The sequence below is a fragment of the Chrysochloris asiatica genome, unplaced genomic scaffold (assembly GCF_000296735.1).
Source record: "Chrysochloris asiatica unplaced genomic scaffold, ChrAsi1.0 scaffold00318, whole genome shotgun sequence".
NCBI classification, from domain to species: domain Eukaryota; kingdom Metazoa; phylum Chordata; class Mammalia; order Afrosoricida; family Chrysochloridae; genus Chrysochloris; species Chrysochloris asiatica.
The window spans coordinates 233,357-255,951 of record NW_006408836.1 but is presented as its reverse complement, the minus strand read 5'-3'; the positions used below and the strand labels follow the sequence as shown (position 1 = coordinate 255,951).

The 22,595-nt window shown below is 36.6% G+C and overlaps 1 protein-coding gene across 1 annotated transcript in view; it reads right to left on the bottom strand.

Moving 5' to 3' along the window:
- Positions 1–22,595, bottom strand: part of LOC102816844 (PRELI domain-containing protein 1, mitochondrial-like) — a 56,441-nt gene that overhangs the window by 15,500 nt on the left and 18,346 nt on the right. Inside the window, exon 2 of the mRNA XM_006875297.1 lies at positions 5,282–5,361. Within this exon, the coding sequence (XP_006875359.1) occupies positions 5,282–5,361 (80 nt within the window). The remainder of the gene's footprint in view (positions 1–5,281; positions 5,362–22,595) is intronic.

Below are 22,595 nucleotides of genomic sequence, written 5' to 3'. Positions count from 1 at the left end.
GAGTCTCCTCTGACATTCATTTTGACCTTTTCCTTCTTTCTTGTCTTCTTAATGACTTTTTGCTCTCTTCATGTATGATGTTCTTGATGTCATCCACAACTCTTCTGATCTTTGGTCTTTAGTGTTTAATGCATCAAATCTGTTCTTTAGATGATCTCTAAATTCAGGTGGGATAAATTCAAGGTCATACTTTGGGTCTCATGGGTTTGATTTCATTTTCTTCAACTTCAGTTTGAATTTGCATATGAGTAATTGATGGTCTGTTCCACAGTCTGTGCCTGGCCTTGTTTACACTGATGATACAGAGCTTTTCCATCTTCTCTTTCGATAGATGTAGTCAATTTTATTTCTATGTGTTCCATCTGGTGAGGTCCATGTGTATAGTTGTCTGTTATGCTGTCTAAAGAAGGTATTTGAAATAAACTTATCATTTGACTTGCAAAAATCTATCATTCATTCTCCAGCATCATTTCTATCAACAAGTCCAAATTTTCCAAATGCTGGTCCTTCCTCTTTACTCCCTACATTTGCATCCCAATCACCAGTAATGAGCAATACATCTTGATTGCATGTTTGATCAATTTCAGATTGAAGAAGTTGTAGAATTCTTCTGTTTCATCTTCACTGGCTTTAGTGTTTGGTGCATAAATTTGAATTATAATGGTATTAACTGGGCTTCCCTGTAGGCGCATGGATATTATCCTATCACTTAAAGCCTTATACCTCATGACTGACCTGGATATGTTCTTTTTGACGATGAATGCAACACCATTCCTTTTCAATTTGTCATTCCCTGCATAGTAAACTATGTGGTTGTCAGATTCAAAATGGCCAGTACCAGTCCATTTCAGCTCACTAATGCCTAAGATATCGATGTTGATGCGTTCCATTTCATTTTTGACAACTTCCAGTTTTCCCAGATTCATACTTTGTACATTCCATGTCCCGATTTTCAATGGATGTTTACAGCTGTTTCTCTTCATTTTGAGTTGTGGCCCGTCAGCAAATGAAGGTTCTGTGTGCTTTTCTCCCCCAAGCTTAACTCTATTCACGTCATCATGGTCAACTCTTCTTTGAGGAGGCATTTTTATTCCCAGTTGTATTCTGAGTGCCTTCCCACCTTCCGGTCCTGTATCTGACAGTGTTTCTCTGCTATTCATAGAGTTTGCAGTGACTAGCAATTCGGAAGTAGTTCATCACTCGTTCTTCCTAGTCTGTCTTTGTCTGGTTTGTTTGATGATCTTTATAGTTCTAGAATTTACGTTTAGGTCTTTAATCCACGCTGAATTAGTTTTTGTGTATGCCATGAGATATGGGTCTTGTTTAATTCTTTTGTAAATTGATTTCTAGTTTTGCCAGCACTATTTGTTGAAGAGATTATCTCTTCCCTATTTAACATATTTGGGTCCTTTGTCAAAGATTTACTATCCACAAAGTTGACTATATGTGGATAGATTTACTTCTGGGTGCTCAATTTGTTCCATTGATCTACGTATCTCTCATTGTACTAATACCAGGCTGTTTTGACCACTGTGACAATGTTGTTGTTGTTGTTAAGTGCCGTCGAGTCAGTTCCAACCCATATAGCCACACTGTGTAGGGTTTCTGAGGAGCAGCGGGTGAGCTTGAACCACCAAGCTTGCAGTTCAAATGGTTCTGCAGTCTGGCGCATTATCCCACAGTGCCACACCAGGAATTGTGACAATGTAGTGAGTTTTAAAATCAGTAATGGCGAGGTCTCCCACTTTGTTCTTCCTAAGCAGTACTTTGCTTATCTGACATCTGTTTCCTTTCCATATAAAGTTCTTGATCATTTTTTTCTATCTCTAAAGAATGTTGCTAGAATCTGGATTGGGTTTGCATTGTATCTGTAGAAAACTTAGTGCAGTATTGACATTTTCACAATGTTAACTCTTTCATTCACGAGCATGGTATATTCTATTTCTGTATATCTCTTTTGTGTGTTTTTTGTAGTAGTGTTTTGTAGTTTTCTTTATATAGGTCTTTTGTTTCTCTGGTTAGATTTATTCCTAAATAAATGCTATTATTTTCCTAAAATCCTTTTCAAAACTATCTTTATTATTATAGAGGAATCTGACAGATTCAATAATGTTGATCTTGTATCCTGCCACTTTGCTGAATCTTCCAATGAGTTGTAATATATATATATATAATTTTTTTTTTTTCCTGAGTCTTTGGTATTTGCTATGTATATGATCAGATAATCTGCAAATAGAGAGAATTTTACTTCATCTCTGTCCATTTGAATGCATTTAATTCCCCTTTCTTGCCTTATAGCTCTGGTTAGGATTTCCAACACAGTATTGAATTTATTGTTGTTAAGTGTCATAGAGTTGATTCTGACTCATAGCAACCCAGTATAGGATTTCTAAGGAACAGCTGGTGAATTCAAACTGACTTTGTGGTCCAGTGCTTTATTCTACAATGCCACACCAGTACTCCACAATATTGAATAGAAGTGGAGATAACTGGCATCCATGTCTGGTTCCTGTTCGCTCTGTTGAGAGTAATGTTGGCTGTTGGTTTTGTATGTATAAAAAAAACCAAGGCTATTAATTTTGTTGAGGAATTTCCCTTCAATTCCCACTTTGTTGAGTATTTTTAATAAGAATGGGTGTTGGATATTTTTCAAATGCATTTTCTATACTGATCAATATGATCATATGGTTCTTTTCATTTTTTATTTATATGATGGATTATGTTGATTGTTTTTCTAATATTGACCCACACTTGCATCCCTGATATAAATCCCGTTTGGTCATGATGTATTATTTTTTCATATGTTGTTGAATTCTATTGGCTTGGATTTTGTTGTGTATTTCTGCATCTATGTTCATGAAGGTTTATAAGTTCCTATTTTAATAATGTCCTTCCCTGGTTTTGGTATGAGTGTTATGCTTGCTTCATAAAATGTATTAGGATTTTTTCCATTCTTTTCTGTATTCTGGAATAATTTGAGTAAAATTGCTGTTTGCTCATCTCTGAATGTTTGATAAAATTGACCTAAAGACATTTGAACCTGGACTTTTTTTGTTGGGAGTGTTTTGATAACCTAACTAATTTCTTCTTTTGTTACAGATCTGTTCAAGTTTTCTTCTTCACTCTGTTTAAGTTTAGGTAGGTTGTATTTTTCCAAAAATGTATCCATTTCCTCTAGATTTTCAAATTTGTTGTAGTATAACTGTTGATAGTATTCTGCTATTATCCTTTTTATTTCCATTGGTTCTGAAGTGACATCACCCATGTGGATTCTTATGCATGTTATTTGTGTCTTCTTTCTTGTTTCTTTTGTTAGACATGCCAATGTTTTGTCAATTTTGTTAATCCTTTCAAAAATTCAGCTTCTTATCTTGATTCTTTTTATTTGTTTTCTGTTTTCTAGTTCATTTATTTCTGCTCTAATCTTTATTTTATTTTATTTTTTCTTCTGGTGCCTATATGTTTACTTTGCTGGTCTTTTTCTATTTGCTGGAGAAGTGCTAATATATTGATTTTGATTCTTTCTTCTTCTTGGATGTGTCCATTTATTGCTATGAATTGTCTTCTCAGCACTGCTTTAGCTCCTAAGGGTTTTGATATGTTGTGTTTTCATTCTTATTTGTTTCTAGGAATGTCTAAGTTTCACTTTTTATTTGTTCTGCTACCCAGTTGCTTTTAAGCAGGGTGTCAGTCAGTTTCCAAGTACTCAATTTTATTTCCTTGATCTTAAAATTTGATCATAAAAATTCTAATTTTAAGGCATTTTGATCTTAGAAGATGTTTTGTAGTATTTTGATGTTTTAAAATTTGTTGAGACTTGTTGTGCTTTGAACAATCATATGTATTGTTTTGTTGTTTGGTTGAATGTTCTGTACAAGTCTATGAGCTCAAGTTATTTGATTGTGTTGTTTAGTTCCTCTATGTCTTTGTTGAGTTTCTTTCTGGTTGTTCTGTCCTTTTTCAAAAGTGTTATATTAAAATCTCATATGATTTTTGTAGAGCTGTCTATTTATTTCTTCAATTCTATTAGGGTTTGATTTATTTATTTTGAGGGTATTTCATTGAAAGCATAAATATTTATTATGGTTTTGTCCTCTTGTTCAATTGACCCTTTAATCATAAAATAATGTCCTTCTTTGCCTCTTATACTGATTTTTGCCTTAAGGTGTATTTTATCAGAAATTAATATTGCCACTCTTGCTCATTTTTTATTGACATTAGCTTGGTGTGTTGTTGTTTTTTCTATCCTTTAATTTTTAATCTGATTTTGTCTTTGTGTGTAAGGTGTGTCTCTTGCAGACAGCATATGGAAGGGTCCTGTTTTCTTATGCATTTTGCTGTTCTCTGTCTAGTGACTGAAGCATTTAATCCATGTCATTCATGTGATTATCAATAGGGATGGATTAATTACTTTCATTATGTGGTTATTTTATTTTGTGTGTGTGTGGTGCTGCTCATTTCTTTATCTTGCATGTTTTCTTGTGCTGAGTTCTTTTTTTTTTTTTTTTGTACTTTTTCTTGTCAATTTCATCATAGTTTTAATCTCTCCACAGTCTTGGCTTCCCTCTTTGTGATCTGGTATGGCAATGTATTAAGTTTCTTTGAGGTTTTCCTGAACTTTATTAATGTCTTCCTCATTTTAAAATAGTCTATTTTATCCTGAACTCTACCTGAACTTCTTACCACCTGGATCTCTGTTACTATATTTTTCTCTTCTTTCCTTTTGTCTTGATCCTAGACTGACATTCCAGGTCCCCTATTTCCAATCTTGTAGTTTTGTTTTTGCTCTGGACTCTTCCATATCTGGACAGAGTTCCAGGTGTTGTTGTCACAGATATCAGTCTCTAGTTGGTGTGTGCTCTTGTTGATCTCAGTCCAAAGAACTCTCTTTAGTATGTTTTGAAATGCTGGCTTGAATTTCGCAAAATTCATTAATTTCCATTTATCATAGAATGTTTTGATTTCACTGTCATATCTGAAGGACACCTTTGCTTAGTATATGATTCTTGGTTAGCAGGGGGTTTTTTTTGTTTGTTTGTTTGTTTTCTTTCAGAGTTTTATATATATATCTCCATTGTCTTCTTGCCTGCATGATTTCTGCTGAGAAATGTTGTTGTATTTGCATTCAATAGATGAGTGTATGTTGGTGTATTCTTAATCATTATCCAATTGCCTCCTGGTAGGTTTGATCAGGGGATGGACTTCTACATCCACAGTTCAGATAACTCAATCCAGAGTGTTTTTAGCTGGTATTGGTTGTAGATGTTCTGGTGTATAATACCTGGCATTAGCTCTTGCCCAATTGGTGAGGATTTAGAGGTTGCAATTTTAGCTTGACTGTATGGCCACAGTTGCTGCCACCTGTTGGGTGAGATAAGAAGAGAAAGTGCTCTCACAAGATAGAAGGAGGATCCAAAAAACAAAACTAAAAACATAGTCATAAAAACATAGACAAAACAACATGATGACAAGTAAACTAGGTGTGGGGGGGGCGCTAATGATAACAATCTAAAATAATAAAACACAGCCACAAATCAGCCATAGGAAATTAATCTTTAGCACCACTCATCTGTCAGTTTGTCATACTATGGTGTCTTGTGTGTTACTGTGATTCTGGAAGCTATGCCATGTATACTTTAAATAACAGCAGGGTCACCCATGGTGGATAAGTTTCAGCTAATCTTCCAGAAAAAGACAGAATGGGAAGAAGGTGAGATGGACTACTTCCAAATATTTAGTCACTACAGTAGAATACTGTCAACACCAGAATATTTGAATCTTGCAACATAAGGAGTACTAGAATATTGTCAGATACAGTGCCAGAAGATGAGCCCCTATGTTGGAAGGCACTCAAAATATGACTGGGGAAGAGCTGCCTCCTCAAAGTAGAATTGACAATGATGACATGATTGGAGTAGAGCCATTGGGACCTCGATTTGCTAGTGGAGCACAACTCAAAATGCAAAGAAACAGTTGTAGACATCCATTAATAATTGGCACATGAAATGTATGATGTATGGATATAGGAATAATGAAAATATCAAAATGAAATGGAATGCATAAACATCAATATCCTAGGCATTAGTGAGTTGCAATGGAATTCAAAATGGTATTGGCCATTTTGAATCTGAAAATCACATGCTTTACTAGACCAAGAATGACAAATTGAAGAGGAATGGAGAAGCATTCATCATCAAAAAGAACATATCAAGATCTGACTTGAAATACAATGCTGTCGTTGATAGGATAATATCCATATGTCTACAAGAAAACAAGTCAATACCACTATTATTCAAATTTACACATCAAGCACTAAAGCCAGTGATAATGAAATTGGAAAATTCTACCAATATATTCAATCTGAAATTGATCAAACATGCAATCAAAATGTACTGTACAGGTGATTGGAATGCAAAAGTTAGAAACAAAGAAGAAGGATCAGTTGTTGGAAAACATGGCCTTGGTGATAAAAATTATGCTGAAGATTACATGATAGAATTTTTCAAGACCACTGACTTCTTCTTTGCAAATGCCTTTTTTAAACAACATAAAAGATGACTATACTCATGTACCTCACCAGATACAACACACAGAAATCAAATTGGCTACATCTGTGGGAATAGACTGTGGGAAAGCTCCATATCATCAGTCAAAAAAATGTCAGGGGCAGAATGTGGAACAGACCATCAATTGTTCATAATCCAAATTCAGTCTGAAGCCAAAGAAAATTAAAACAAGTCCACAAGAGCCAAAATATGACCTTGAACATATCCACTTGAATTTAGAGATCGTCTGAAAAATAGATATGATGCATTAGACAGCAAAGGCATCCATATTTGTGCCCATTCCAAAGAGAGACGGCCCAGTGGAATGCAGTAATTTGTGGACAATATCATTGACTTCACATGTCAAGTAAAATATTGCTAAAGCTAATACAAAAAAATGGCTGCAACCATGCATTGCCAAAAAAAACTTCCAGAGGTTCAAGCACCTTCCAAAGGTTCAAGCTGGATTCAGAAAAGGACTTGGAATGAGGGATATCATTGATTACATCAGATGGATTGTGACTGTAAGCAAAGAATACTAGAAAGATGTTTACCTGTGCTTTATTGACTATGTAACTGTTTTCAATTGTGTGGATCATGACAAGCTATGGACTACATTGTGGAGAATGAGTATTCTAGGACATTTAATTGACCTTATGAGGGTCCTATACATAGACCAAGAGGCAGGTGTTGGAACAGAACAAGGGTACACAGAATTTATTAAAATTAAGAAAGGTGTGTGCCAGGATTGTGTTCTTTCACCATACTTATCCCATATATATACTGACCAAATAATATGAAAAGCTTGATTACATGAAGAAAAATGTTGCATCAGGGTTGAAGGAAGATTTATTAACAGCCTGCAATATGCAGAGGATAAAACCTTGCTTGGAAAAGCAAACAGTACTGAAAATACATACGGATGAAGATAAAAGACCACAGCCTTTGGTATGGGTTGCATCTCATTGTAAAGAAAATAAGAATCCTTGCCACTGGATCAATAAATAACCTCCATATAAATGAAGAAAAGACTGAAGTTGTCAAAGACTTCATTTTTCTTGGATCAACTATGAACACTTACGTAAGCAGCACTCAAGAAATCAAATGACATATTGCATTAGGGAAATCTGCTGCAATAATCCTCTTTAAAGTGTTGAAAATGAAAGAGGTCAGTTTGATGACTAAGGTGCACCTGACCCAAGCCATGGTATTTAAAATAACTTCATATGCATATGAAAATTGGACAGTGAATAAAGAAGACCATAGAAGAACTGAAACATTTGAGTTATTCTGTTGGAGTAGAATATTAAAAGTACCATGGACTGCCAAAAGAACATACCAGTCTATGTTGGAAGAAGTACAACTAGAATAATCCTTGGATGTCAGGATGGCCAGACTTTCTCTAATACTTCATACATATTATCAGGAGGAGCCAGACCATAGAGAAGAATATCATGTTTGGTAAAGTGGAGGAATGGAGAAGGTAAGGAAGACCCCCGATGAGGTGGATTGTCACAGTGGCAGCAACAATGGATTTGGGCTTAGCAAAGATTTTGAAGTTGGCTCAGCACCAGGCAATGTTGCGTTTGAGTTGATGTCGACGTAATGACTCTTAACAACCACAACAACAATGGACTGTGGCCTTCAAAGCGACCTGTGGAATCTAACAATGTTCCTATTGTGTCTCAAGTCTGTTCAGCTGTTTTCTCCTAGTTTGTTGTTGTTGTTAAGTGCCGTCGAGTGGGTTCTGACCCATAGTGACCTTGTACAGAGTTTCTGAGGGTGCAAATCTTTATGGGAGTAGAAAGCCTCATCTTTCTCCCACGGAGTGGCTGGTAGTTTCGAACTGCTGACCTTGTGGTTCGCAGCCCAATTCGTAACCACTACGCTACCAGATCTCCTAGTTAGACCCATTCAATGTCTGGCCAGACCCGGTTTGGGGGAGACTGCTGGCACAGGCTCTTTCTGTTTCCTTCTCCCTCTTTGATTCTGTGCTTAGCTGGGGAAACTGTGTGGCATAGGACCTTTGCTGGGGATGTCTGCTCATACAGGTCTCATCTCTGATCACCAGAGAGAAAATGAGTAGAAAGAGAAACAGAAAAGAAGGAAACATTTAAAAAATTAAGAATACCCACACTTTTGTCTCTGTAAATTGCCTGCAGGTTTCTGCACTGCTCCCTGTTTTGCCTCTTAAGTCTAAAAGATTCCATTTGAATTACTTTGGCTAGGACTGTTTTGCAATATAATGGCAAAAAGTGATTGCCTTAGCTTCCCAGACCTGCCATAACAAAATATCACAGTGTAGGTAGCTTTAAAGAACAGACATTTATATCTCACAGTTCTGGAAGCTGGAAGTTCTAATTGGTCTATTAGCCATGGTAAATCCTTTTGAATTCTGTGAGAGGGAAACTCTTCTGTCTCTGTCTCCTATTTGATCACTCCCCAAATGATTTGCTTAAGTACATCTCCACATGGCCATTATATCTGCCTCTGTGTATCTTCTATTTTATAACACCAGTTAGGTAGGACTTAGACACATTTTACTCCAGCATGACCTCATGTTAAACTAATTGATGACATCTTCAAAGACCTTATTTCCAAACAGGTTCATATTCACAGGTATGAGAGTTAAAACTTCAACATATCTTTTGTTGGGACACAATATAATGTGTACATGGTATTATATATATAAGAAAAAGCAAAGCAAAAGCCACTGCAATCACATTGATTTCATACTTACCTTAAATAACAGAGTAGAACTGCTTCTTAGCATTTCTAAAACTGTAAATATTTAGAGGCAGTTTCACCTTTCTCTTACAGAACTGTCATTAGCTTTGAATTGCTAACTTTGCTGTTAGCAGCCCATGCTTAACCCACTCTGCCACCAGTGTTCCAAAGAGAAGTAATCAACCTTGGAGGAATGGCATAAAGGTAAGCTTTACAACTGGTATCAATCCAGCTGGTTCTTTAAAATGAGTAGGGCTTTTCAACATAAAGTTGGAGAAAACTCAAAAAAGAAAAAAGAGCATGTACAAAACCAAGAGCTATGGCAAGGAATGCTATGTTTGACCAAAAATAAAGCATTCAATACACATGGAAGAGATAAAAATTGAAGCTGAAAAGAAAATTGGGGTTTACTAAGGAGTCCAGATATGGCGCTGTGGGTTAATGTAATGGACTGCAAAATCTCTTTGAACTACAAGGTCGGTGGTTCAAGCTCAGCAGTCACTCCTTGGAAACCCCATACAGGGTTGCTATGGGTCAGAACCAACTCAATGACACTTAACAACAACAGCAACAAGGAGTTTGGGATTTATTTTAAACTACACAGGTCCATTTAGTGTCTGTGTAGAGGAGTCACATAATCAACTCTGTCTTCTGGAGGGCATACTGGAGTGGTGGCAAACTAGTGACAGGTCATTTGGTTTGGAGATTTAGTAATTTTTCAGACAATAGAGGATGAGGAAACAAGGGGTCTGGTACACCAAATTTGAGACTTTGATTTTTTTTCCCCCTTCCTTCCTTCATGTCTCCATTCATATTTTCCATCTTTCCTTTCTTCCCGTTTTCCTGTCTTCATTTCTCCTTTCTTTCCTTCCTTCCACCCATTCTCTCTTTTTCTTTATTTTAAATTATACAATAAAGGAATAAGTGCTATCATTATTATCTGCTATGGAATGGGTTCTACCTCATAGTGACGCTGTATACGGCTTCTGAGAAGGGGTTGCTGGGCTTGAACAGCCTACCTTGCGATTAACAGTTCAGTGCTTATTCCATAGCATCACACCTTTGGTTTTTTTTGTTTGTTTGTTTGGTTTTTGCTAATGCCATTGTTTGGTGCCCTCAAATCAGTTCTGCTTCATAGTGACCCTATGCACAACAGAACACTGCCCAGTCCTGTGCAATCCTCATAATCACTGTTATGCTTGAGCCCATTGCTGCTGCCAGTCTGCTGCTCTATCTCGTTGGATAGCTTCCTCTTTTTTGCAGATCCTCCACTTTACCAAGTGTGAAGTCCTTCTCCAGGGACTGGTCCCTCCTGGTAACATGTCCAAACAGAGAGACAAAGTCTCACCATCCTGACCTCTAAGGAATACTCTGACTGTACTCCCTCAAACATAGATTTGTTTATTCTTCTAACAGACCTTGGTACTTTTAATACTCTTCTCCAACCCTATAACTCAAATATATCAATTTTTCTATAGCCTCCCTTATTCACTGTTCAACTTTTAAAGGCATATGAAGCTATTAGAAATACCATGGCTTGGGTCAGGTGAATCTTAGTCCTGAAACTGACATCTTTTTCTCTTGATCACTTTAAAGATCTTGTACAACAGAACTGTCTAATGTAATGTTTCTGATTTCTTGACTGCTGTTTCCAAGAGTGTTGGTATTGGAACCAAGCAAAAGAAAATCTTTGATAACTTCAATCTTTTCTTCATTTATCATTATGTTATTTATTGGTCCATTGGTGAGGATTTTTGTTTACTTTATATTGAGGTACAACCCATATTTAAGGCTGTTTGATCTTCATCTGGCTTCAAAATGATATCTCTCTTTCCATGTCTTTGTCTGAATACAGCTTGAACCTCTGGCAGTTCCTTATCAATGTAATGTTTTTAAATTTTCTTAAGCAAAATATTACTTGCTTGTTGTTGTGTTGTTAGGTGACGTAGAGTTGCAAAACCAAACAACTGCTGATGAGGTACTGTTCCAGAGCATAAAAACTTGAGACACAATATGATGTAATGAATTTCACACTATATATCCAGGATTTCCAAGGGACAGCTAGTGGATTTGAACAACTGACCTTGTGGTTCCCAGTCTAGTGCCTATCATGTTGTGCCACATGTCCTCCAAAAACACTCTCCTTGTGTGTTGTAAATCCTAATTTTTATGTATAGGGTAATAATTCCACTTGGGAATGGGCTATCTTTATCATGTTAATGAGGAAGTATTAGTGTATAGAGTGTGTTTGAATACATATATTTTGAGATGCAAAAGAGATTAAATGAGTGGAGTAAAGATTGGGGTTAGGGGAAATGTCAAGTCACCTGAAAATTTCTCGGCAACAGAAGCTCAAAAGAGTAATCTTCCTTCAGAGACAACACAGAGAAAAATCTCCCAGAACCAACACCTTGATAAGCACTGGGCTACTAACCATGAGGTCAGTGGTTCAAACTCACCAGCCTTCTAAATGGTGACGCCTGGTGTGAGGCTGTAGGTTAAGCACTGGACTGGCAACTGCAAGGTTGACTGTTTGAGTCTACCAGCTGCTCTTGGAAACCTTATACAGGGTTGCTATGATTATTAGTCAGAATTAACTTAACAGTACACAAGAACAAACTTGCTTGTTTAACTCATCCACTCATGTTATTTCTTTTCTAGCAGAACTAGACAACTAAGACAATATTCTTTAGCAAGAGCTCTGTTTTAGGCTATTTTATATTGTTTTATATTTTAGATTGGGTTTAAATGTTCATTTTTCAAGAGTTCCAATTATATAAAATTTGTAAAACTGCTCCATAGCATAAAATAACTTTTGAACAATGAGCCTTTCTATAATGAAGTGAGAACTACTTTGCAAAATAAGAAGGCTGTCAGCACCAGAATATTGGATATTGAAACATGATGAAGAGAACCAGAATATTGTCAGATGTAGTGCCAGATGATGAACCCCTAAGTTTGGACACTCAAAATACAACTGGAGAAGAGCTGTCTCTTCAAAGTAGAATTGACCTTTATGATGTGAATGGAGTAAGCTCTTGGGAAATTCATTTGTTGATGAGACACAACTCAAAATGAAGAGAAACAGCTGTAAATGTCCATTAATAATTGGAACATGGAATGTACGAAGTATGAATCTAGGAAAATTGGAAATTGTCAAAAATGAAGTGCAACACATAAATATCAATATCCAAGGCATTAGTGAACTGAAATGGGCTGGTATTGACCATTTTGTATCTAAAAATCACAGACTTACTCTGCTGGGAATGACAAATTGAAGAGGAATGGTGTCGCATTCATCATCAAAAAGAACAACATATCAAGATCAGTCATGAAGTACAATGCTATGTGTAATAGATAATATACATATGCCTACAAAAAACACCAATTAATACCACTATTATTCAAATTTACAAACCAACCACTAAACCCAGCAAGGATGTAATTAAAGAATTCTACCAACTGTGTGACAGGGTTGTATTCTTTCACCATACTTACTCAACCTGCATGCTGAGCAAATAATCTGAGAAGCTGGGTTATATGAAGAAAAACGTGGCATCAGGATTGGAGGGAGATTCATTAACAAGCTGTGATATGCAGATGATATATCTTTGCATCCTGAAAGTGATGAAAACTTAAAATACTTACTGATGAAGATCAAAGACCATAACCTTTGACATGCATTACATCTCAATGTAAATAAAACACCAATACTCACCATCGGACCAATTAACAGCATTCTTATCAATGGAGAAAAGATTGAAGTTGTCAAGGATTTCATTTTTCTTGGATCAACCATCAACATTCATGGAAGCAGTAGTCAAGAAATCAAACAACATATTACATTAGGCAAATCTGTTTCACAAAATTTTGAAGTTTTGAAGAGCAAAGATGTTAGCTTGAGGACTAAGGTGCACCTGACCCAAGCCATGGTATTTTCAATAACCTCATTTGCATGCAAAAACTGGATAGTGAATAAGGAAGACTGTAGAAGAATTGATGCTTTTGAGTTATGATGTTGGAGGAGAATATTTAAAGTGCCATGGGCTGCCAAATGAATAAACAGATCTGTGTTGGAAGAAGTGCAGCCAGAGTGCTCCTTGGAGGCCAGGATGGCCAGACTGCATTTCTCATAGTTGAAACATAATGTCAGGGGGCCAGTCACTGGAAAAGGAGATCGTGTTTGGTAAGTTGGAGGATCAGAGAAAAAGAGGAAGACACCCAATGAGATAGATTGGCAAAGTGGCAGCATCAATGGGCTCAAGTGTGGCAACAATAGTGAGGTTGGCCCAGGACTGGGAAGTGTTTCGTTTTGTTTTGCTATGAGTCAGTACCGACTCGATGGCACCTAACAACAACAACAATGGGCATATTATTGAATGATGCAGAAAGCATCAAAAGAAGATAAAGGAATACACACAGTCACTGCCCCAAAAAGAAATGTTTGCTGTTCAACCATTTCAAGAGATTGTATATGGCCAAGAGGCAATAATCCTGAATGAAGAAGTCCAAGGTGCATTGAAGTCGTTGGCTAAGAACAAGGCACCAGGAATTGCTAGAATACAAATTGAAATCTTTCAACAAACTGATGTGGCACTAAAGACACACACTCATGAATGCCATGAAATTTGGAAGCTAACTACCTGGTCAACTGACTGGATGAAATCCGTATTTGTGACCATTGCAAAGAGAGGTGACCCAACAGAATGTGGAAATCATTAGATAATGTCATTGATCGCATGTGAGTAAAATTTTACTAAATGTAATACAAAATTGGCTACAACCATACATTGACAGAGTTTCAAACCGGATTTAAAAGAAAACATGAAATGGGGGATATTATTGTTGATGTCAGATGGATCTTGATTGAAAGTAGAGAATGCCAGAAAGATGTTTACCTGTGCTTTACTGACTACACAATGACTCTGAATTGTATTATTCATGACAAGCTATGGACAACATTGTGAAGTATGAGTATTCTGGATCACTTAATTATGTTTGTGAGAAACCTGTACATAACCCAAGAGGCAGTTGTTCAAACAGAAAAAAGGGAACATCAAATGGTTTAAAATTAGGAAAGGTGTGTGCCAGAGTTATATTCTTTAACCATACTCATTCAATCTGTATGCAGAACAAATAATCTGAGAAGCTGGATTATATGAAGAAAAATGTGACATCAGGATTGGAGGAAGACTAATTAACAACCTGTGATATGTAGATGATACAGCCTTGCTGACAGTGAAGAGGACTTGAGATACTTACTGATGAAGAGCAAAGATTAGAGTTTTCAATGTGAATTATACCTCAATGTAAAGAAAACAAAAATCCTTACCACTGGACCAATAAGTAACATCATGAATAATGGAGAAAAAAAATAGAAGTTGTCAAAGACTTCATTTTGCTTGGATCAAACATCAATACTCATGGAAGCAGCAGTCAAAAAATCAAGAGGTGTATTATCTTAGGCAAGTCTGCTGCAAACTAACTCTTTTTGGATGAAGTGTTGCTCCTTAGAGTCAGAATGGCAAGATATCGTCTTATATTTCAGACATACTATCAGGAAGGACTAGTCCTTGAAAAAGGACAATATACTTGAAAAATGGAGGGTCAGTGAAAAATAGGAATACGCCCAACAAGATGGATTGACAGAGTGGTAACAACAATCGACTCAAACATAACAAAAATTGTGAGTATGGCACAGTACTACTAGGCCATGTTTTCTTCTGTTGTGTGTAGTGTCACTGTGAGTTGGGACCAACTTGATGCTCCCTAACAACAAAAACACAAGAAATACAATCTATTTTAGGACCTTGCTTAAATGTCCAAACTCAAGCTATTGTTGGTGAGTTGATTCAGACTCATAACCCCAATAAGACAGAGTATAACGACTACATAGAGTTTCCAAGGCTATACATTTTTACAGAGTAGAGATCTCCACATTTTTTTTTTCCTGCAGGGCAACTGGTGTGTTCAGTCCACTGCCTTTTCGGTTAGCATCCAACTACTTAACTATTGAACTTCCTGGACTCCCTTGTGTAATGCTCTTACTCATAGCAAACCTCTATAGGGTTTCTGGGGTACAACCGGTGGGTTTGAACTGACAACCTTGTGGTTAGGAGTCAGTATTTATCCTACAGTGCCATGCTAGGAATCCTTTTGTAATGCAATCAATATGAATGTGAAATAAGTAGTTTAACTAATTAATAGGTGTCTACTCTCACAGTATTATGAATTTTCAATAGATTTAAAAATATATTTGTTCTCTTGTCTGGAAAATTTCCCAACCATAAAATGGTTGCATTTGATTATAACCTAATCAAGAACAAAACAAATAATAAGGAACCAACAGAGATACCTGGGGAGATTATCTTTCTCATGTGAACTCTTTGCTATAAAATGGAAATGAAGGTTAATATTGACAGATGTAAATTAAATTGAACATCAACAAACTAATAAACCTGTACATGTTCAATATGGTGAAAATTCCTCAAAGATTAGTGATTTTGAGGTATTTTACCTTAAGGAAGGAAGAACAAAGAAAACGCATATAAAAAGAAAGTGACTCATAATCACAATGTGTTCAGTAAAAGACAGGTCATATGGCAACGATAAAGGTCTTGCTTGGGGGTTAGATTAGTCTTCTAAGGCAGAACAATGATACTTGCAGACATCATAATAGCAGGCAGAAATTCAGGCAGGTCAGCCATTGACATCTGGAATTACAGTATTAGAGATAAAAAAAGAGATGACAATTATGTAACCATTCATACACTGGATAAACACTTTCTTCTAGAAGTCCTGTTCTACAAAACAAAGTAATTCCAAAGTTAGGAATAGAAAGTCTTTATTTTAGGGATGATTGATTATCTTAATACCTACAAAATGCTTAGAATGTTGCCTAACAAAGCACATCATAGTATTGTTGTTGTTAGTGCCATAGAATCGTTTCTGACTCCTAGTGACTCTGTAAAGGATTTTTGAGGGGCTGCTTGTGTGTTTTAACCCACCAACCTTGCAGTTTAAACTGACCTTGTGGCCAGTGCTTATCCTACAGTGTCTCACTGGACTCCGTAACATGGTTGTTGTTGTTGTTTTGTGCTGTTGAGTCAGTTCCCACGCATTGTGGCCCTGCACAGGATTTCTGAGAAGCAGCTGGTGAATTTGCACTGTTGAACTTGGGGTTCACAATCCAGTGCTGGTCTTATAGCACCACACCAAGGGTCCATCCATAACATAGGAGGTATTCAATAAATACTAGGACTGCTTTTTAGTTTCTCATGGAAATGTCACTTCTGTCCAAAACTCTCAGAAGAACTGCCAAAGGGACCTAAATGGCAGGAGTTTCTTTAGGGATTGTATAATTTGAAAGGCTATATATTTATTACTCTATAAATGTAGAGTACATTTTGGAGTCCTGGTGTGGCACTGTACTATAAGCACAAGGTTGGTTTGAACCACAAGGTCGGTGGTTCAAACTCACCAGTTGCTTTTCAGAAACCCTCTATAGGATCACTATGAGTTTGAACTGACTTGACGACACTTAACAAAAACAACAATAGATTCCTACATGAGTTACAGAAAATGTTCACACCCACTGTCTGTGAAAATAAATGGTATAAGAGTCTCTATACACTGTTTCTGTCTTCTGGGACCTGGAATGCACAATCTCAAGTTTAATTTCCAAATGCCTTGTTCCAGGTCTAATGAGAGAGGTTTGGTGATCACATAAGTTTGGTAAGTTTAAAGATAATGAGACTAGAGTCTTTAGTATAATATTTGAAGACAAAATGAGTCATTAATGATTTCTTACTATATCCCATTACCAAGGGGGTTCAAACATTTATAATTTCCTCCGTGTGCCCAATACTTGGGTCACATCCCTAACTGACACCAATTTCCTATCATCACCATTGTTTCTTTTATTCATCCACTGATAAATTGACTGCTTCATTCATTCATTCATTTGCAATTTTGAGTACCAGTCAATCATTCAAAGTGTCAAGTATTTCATGGATAAATAATGAAATTTGAAGAGGTACATAAGGCTGCTATATTTTAAATTTTTATTTCACAGTCAGCACATTTATAAACAACAAATGTAAAATGATCGCTTCATATAACAAAGGATAATATAAGACTCTGACAAATAGGATAAATGTAAAATTGCATCAAAAGACTGTTGTTATGGTTGAATTGTTTCCCTCAAAAAAAGATGTTTAAATGTTTTAACATAAACTTGTTTGGAAATAGGGTCTTTAAAGATGTTATATTTCAGGTTTACATGACATTATAACAGATTAGAGTGAACCCTGATTCAATCTGTGTCAATTGTTAATAAAAGAGAAGACCACTGAAGATCCATCTATAAACCAAAGAATGCCAAAAAAGTATCTGGGCTACGAGTTGCTGAAAAAGACAGGAAAAACTTTCCCCTAGAGCAGAAAGAGAAAGCATGACACTGCCATATCTTAAATTTAGACTCCTGGTAACTAGAACTGTGAGAAAATAATTTTATGTTCTTTAAAACTACCTGTTTTGAGGGTTTTGTTACAACTAAGGGAACTAAGACAGATGTTTTAATGGATTCGATTTTTCTTCTTGAAAGCTACTATCTTTGTTCTTTTATTTCTAATTTGGGCATGGTTCAGGAAAAACGTGCCCATGGTTAAGCAATGGCAACATTGGGAATCACTTCCTTAGACCACAGTCTCTTGGTCTCATTTCTTATGTCATAGTTTTCCCACATTGTATTGGTTTATTTCTGCTAGTTGCTCCATTGGAAAGGGTCTTTGGGTATTAAGTCTTAGGCTTTGTCACATTTAAGCAAGATAACTGGAATGCTGCAATAGCTCAAGTGAGCATCGTGGTTTGACTCTGTATTGAACCACAAGGTTGATTTAAACCACAATGTTGGTGGTTCAAACTCACCAGCTACTCCTTGGAAACCCTATCTAGCTGGGACTGACAAGACAACATTTAACAACAACAAAAGACAAAGAGGAGAGATATAAGATCAAAGACCACAGCCTTCAGTATGGGTTGTACTTTAATGTAGGGAAACAAAAATCTTCACCACTGGATCAATAGATAATATCTATATAAATGAGAAAAGATTGAAGTTGTAAAAGACTTCATTTTTCTAGGGTCGACCATCAAAACTCTTGGAAGCAGCAGTCAAGAAATCAAATGACGTATATTTCATTAGGCAAATCTTTTCCACGAGACCTCTTTAAAGTGTTCAAGAGTAAAGATGTCAGTCTGAGAACTAAGGTGCTCCTGACCTAAGCCATGGTATTTTCAGTAACGTCACTTACATGTGAAAATTGGATAGTGTATAAGGGAGTCTGTAGAATTGATGCATCTAAGCTATGGTGTTGGAGGAGAATGTTAAAAGTACCATGGTCTACCAAAAGAACAAACCTACTGTGTTGGAAGAAATACAGCCAGAATGTTCTTTGGAAGCCGGGATAGCCAGATTTCATCCCTCATACTTAGGATACTTTGTCAGGAGGGACTAATCCCTGAAGAAGGATATCATGTTTGGTAAAATGGAGGGTAGGAGAAAAGAGGAAGACCCCCAACGAGATGGATTAGCACAGTGGCAGCAGTGATGGACACAAATGTGCCAATGATTGTGAAGTTGTTTCAGGACCTGACAGTGTTTTGGTCTGTTGAGAATAGGGTTGCTATGAGTTGGTACCAACTCAATGGCATCTAACATCAAAAAGTAATCAGGTGAGCATATTTTCAGACCAGCTCTTAGATCAGGATGTTTCTAACTATCCAGAAATCTCTATATCCAGGGCTTTTTACTCCAGAACAGTCAAACAAATTAAATATCAGATCTTCCAGTCAAATTTTTCAGAGGCAGCAAACAATCATTGTATCTTCTTCTCTTTGGAAAACTGCAAAACAGAACAAAATAAAACATATTATACCAAAGACAATAACAACAACAGCAAAACCACTGAGGTTGAGTCTATTATGACCCACAGTGACATTATAGGACAGAATAGAATTGACACTAGGGTTTCCAAAGATGTAAGTCTTTATTGAAGCAGACTGCCACATCTTTTCTCCAGGGAGTGGCAGGGGGGGTGGTTTAAACTACTGATATTTAGGTTAGTAGCCAAGCACATAACTTCTGTGTCATCAAGGCTCCTTCACATAATATTATAGGTACCCCATATAGCATTGTAGGATAAGCATGGGACTGCTAGACACAACATTGGAGGTTCAAACCCACCAGCCACTTCTTGGAAACCTTCTTCAGGGTCACTATGCATTGGAACTGACCCCATCGAACTTAACAATAGCATATGACTGAGGCATTACACAGAATTGTCTGTAGTTCAAAGAATCGTCTACTCAGAATTTTAATTTTCTTCTACATTGTTTCACTAGAAAAAAACGTTCTAGGCTTGAACATATTTGGGAGCAATCCACCTATTCCCATCTGGACACATCAAAAGCAAGTTCTAGGTTTTTGTCTTGTTTTGTTTGGAAAAATCTCACATTTTTCCTATTATAAAGTTATTTGATATACTAAGACAGCTATCTTTGGCATAAGAAGTGTATTAACTTGGTAACTGAAAAACTGAAGACAGGCTTATTTTATAAATAATAAAAGAATTTGAACATGAAATAATCCTTTCTTTTCTATTATGAATTTTAATGTTTATCCTCTGACTTAATTCTCAGTCACTGGGCTAAGGTTCTTGTTTTGTAAAATGAAAGAGGAAACCATTAAGATGTTTCTATTAATGTTAGTCACCTTTCTCTCCACTGACAACCACCACTGACTGAACAAAAGCACTAAAGTCCAGGGAAGCACATGAATAGAATTGATAGATACTGAAATGAAACTATAATCAATGAATTTTCTAATCAGCAGTTGATCTCTGTTTTGAGCATTATGTATGTTAGTGATATATTGTTGGATCTTAAAACAAAAACATTTATCATCTCACTTAATAAACTTAAAGTATTAGATTTAGCAATTTAAAACCACAAACATGTACCATCTCACTTTCTGAAGGTTAAATATTCAGGTACAGATTATCTGGGTGTTCTGACTGAGGATCAACTAAGGGTGCAACTAAGATGCCACTGGAGCTGTCATTATCTGAAGGTTTGAATGGGGCTGGAATATCTGCTTCCTAAAATAATAATAATAATAAAATCACACAGAGACTGCTTACCTCCTTGCTTGATGTCAGGAAAACCTCAGTTTTTCTTCATGTGGATCTCTCCATAGGACTACTTATATGTCTTCTCAGCATGACAGCTGGCTTCACTCAGAATAAGTGAGAGAGAGTTGAAGGAGGGAACTACAGTACCTTTCATGACCCAGACTTAGAAATCATATATTATCGCATCTACCACTGTCTGTTCCTTAGAAACAAAGTACTAAGCACAGCTCTCATTCAAGGGGAAGAAAATCAGATGCCACCTTTTGAACTAAGAAGGATAAAAATCTATGGACATGTTTAAAAATTATTACATTTATATTTGGTTTTGGCCAAATATAAACCATTCGCATCATTATTTAATAATCGAGTCACTGCCACTGAAGTCTAGTCATATAAAGTTACATTCTATTACTTGATAATCTTGAACATTTTTTTTTTTTTTTTAATTCCCAGGCAATGACTTAGTTTAGGCTGCTAAGAAAAGATAAACTATAGAAGCAGTACTTCTTTTTCATCACTTTTTTTCCTAGTTTTCTCTTCCCCTTTCCTTATTCTCTCTTTTTCTCCTCTAGCCCCTGTTGTACCTGCAGCCACTAAAATAAGGTATGTGGGATGAGGGACTGTATATGTATGCAGTTACAGTCTAGTGGTTTCCACAACAATAATTGGCTTGTGGATAGTGAGCTACAACCTGTAACTCAACTACCTACAAAACCCTGAGTAGAATTCCCTAGGTCTCTAGATCCTTCGGAGTCCTTGTGAGGCATTGTGGGTTAATGCGCTGGCCTGAAAAGTTGGTTTGATCCATAAGGTCAGCAGTTCAACTCACCAGTCGCTCCTTGAAAACCCTATACAGGGTTACTATGGGTCAGAACTGACTCGAGGGCACTTAACAACAACAACAACAACTAGACACTTCAGATACAGCACATTGCCCTTTGAAGCTTTTATGCAGACATGGTGTGGTTTTATAGTCTACATGTGTGACTTTCTATTATATATGATGGTGGCTGAATCTGGATTGTTTTTCTATTTTTAATAAGACTTTTTTCTTTTTCCATTTATGCCACTACCTTCTCTTTTGTAAACTGCAATGTGAGAAAGTCTCATATATTATATTTTACTTTTTGTCAATCAGACCTGTAATTTTATGAGGCGCCATTCTCTCTGTCACCCTTCCATCCTACAAATTGACTTTTAGATCCTGCTATTAAATTACTAGGACCCTTGTTATCAGGAGGGACTAGTCCCTGGAGAAGGATGGTAAAATGGAGGGTTGGAGAAGAAGAGGAAGACCTCCAACAAGATGGATTGGCACAGTGGCAGCACCAATGTGCTCAAAAGTAGCAATGATTGTGAGGTTGACAGAGGACCAGGCAGTACTTTTTTTCTGTTGTGCATAAGGTCACTATGAGTCGGTACCAACTTGATGGCACCTAACAAAAACAACAACCAACTTCTAAGAGAAGGGGCAAATACTATAAATACAAGACAGGCCTCTCTCTGAGTAGGCATTGGATTGATGGCAGGGATCACTCTGCCAAACTGAGAGAATGTTTCAGATATAACCAATCAGGACATTTAATTGGTAGGCAAGAAATTGAAAAGTAATAACTGGAATGTTAAAAAATTAGTTAAAATGCCATTCCAAACCCACAGAAACTATGAGGTCATATATGTACATTTTTGTCATTGAGTTTGATTTGTTACATATTATTTGCTAAGCCACATGGTAATAAGTGCAAAAGAGTGACTCAGACTCCCAAGTTTGTAGACATATTAGCTCTAAAACCCTTTTTATGCAATTTCTAAGCCTGACACATGTGAGCACATGCACAGGTCTCCTGACGGCACAAAGTCCTCCCTCTGTTTCTTAGGTAGTAGGCTCTCTGTTACATCTCACCTAAGTCTCAGAGGCAGACTTTACCTAGACTTCTTTCTTTCAAGGGACTGGTGGTCCCTAAGTGTCAAAAAGTGATATTCTCTGAGGTGGCTACAATTGACATTAATAAAGTACTCATTCCTTGAAATACCATATGTAAATAGGCAAGTAATTCCCAATATTCTCATGTGCCACATAACATCTGGTCAAGCAACATTCAGTCACACATCCATCTGTGATTCAAACCCC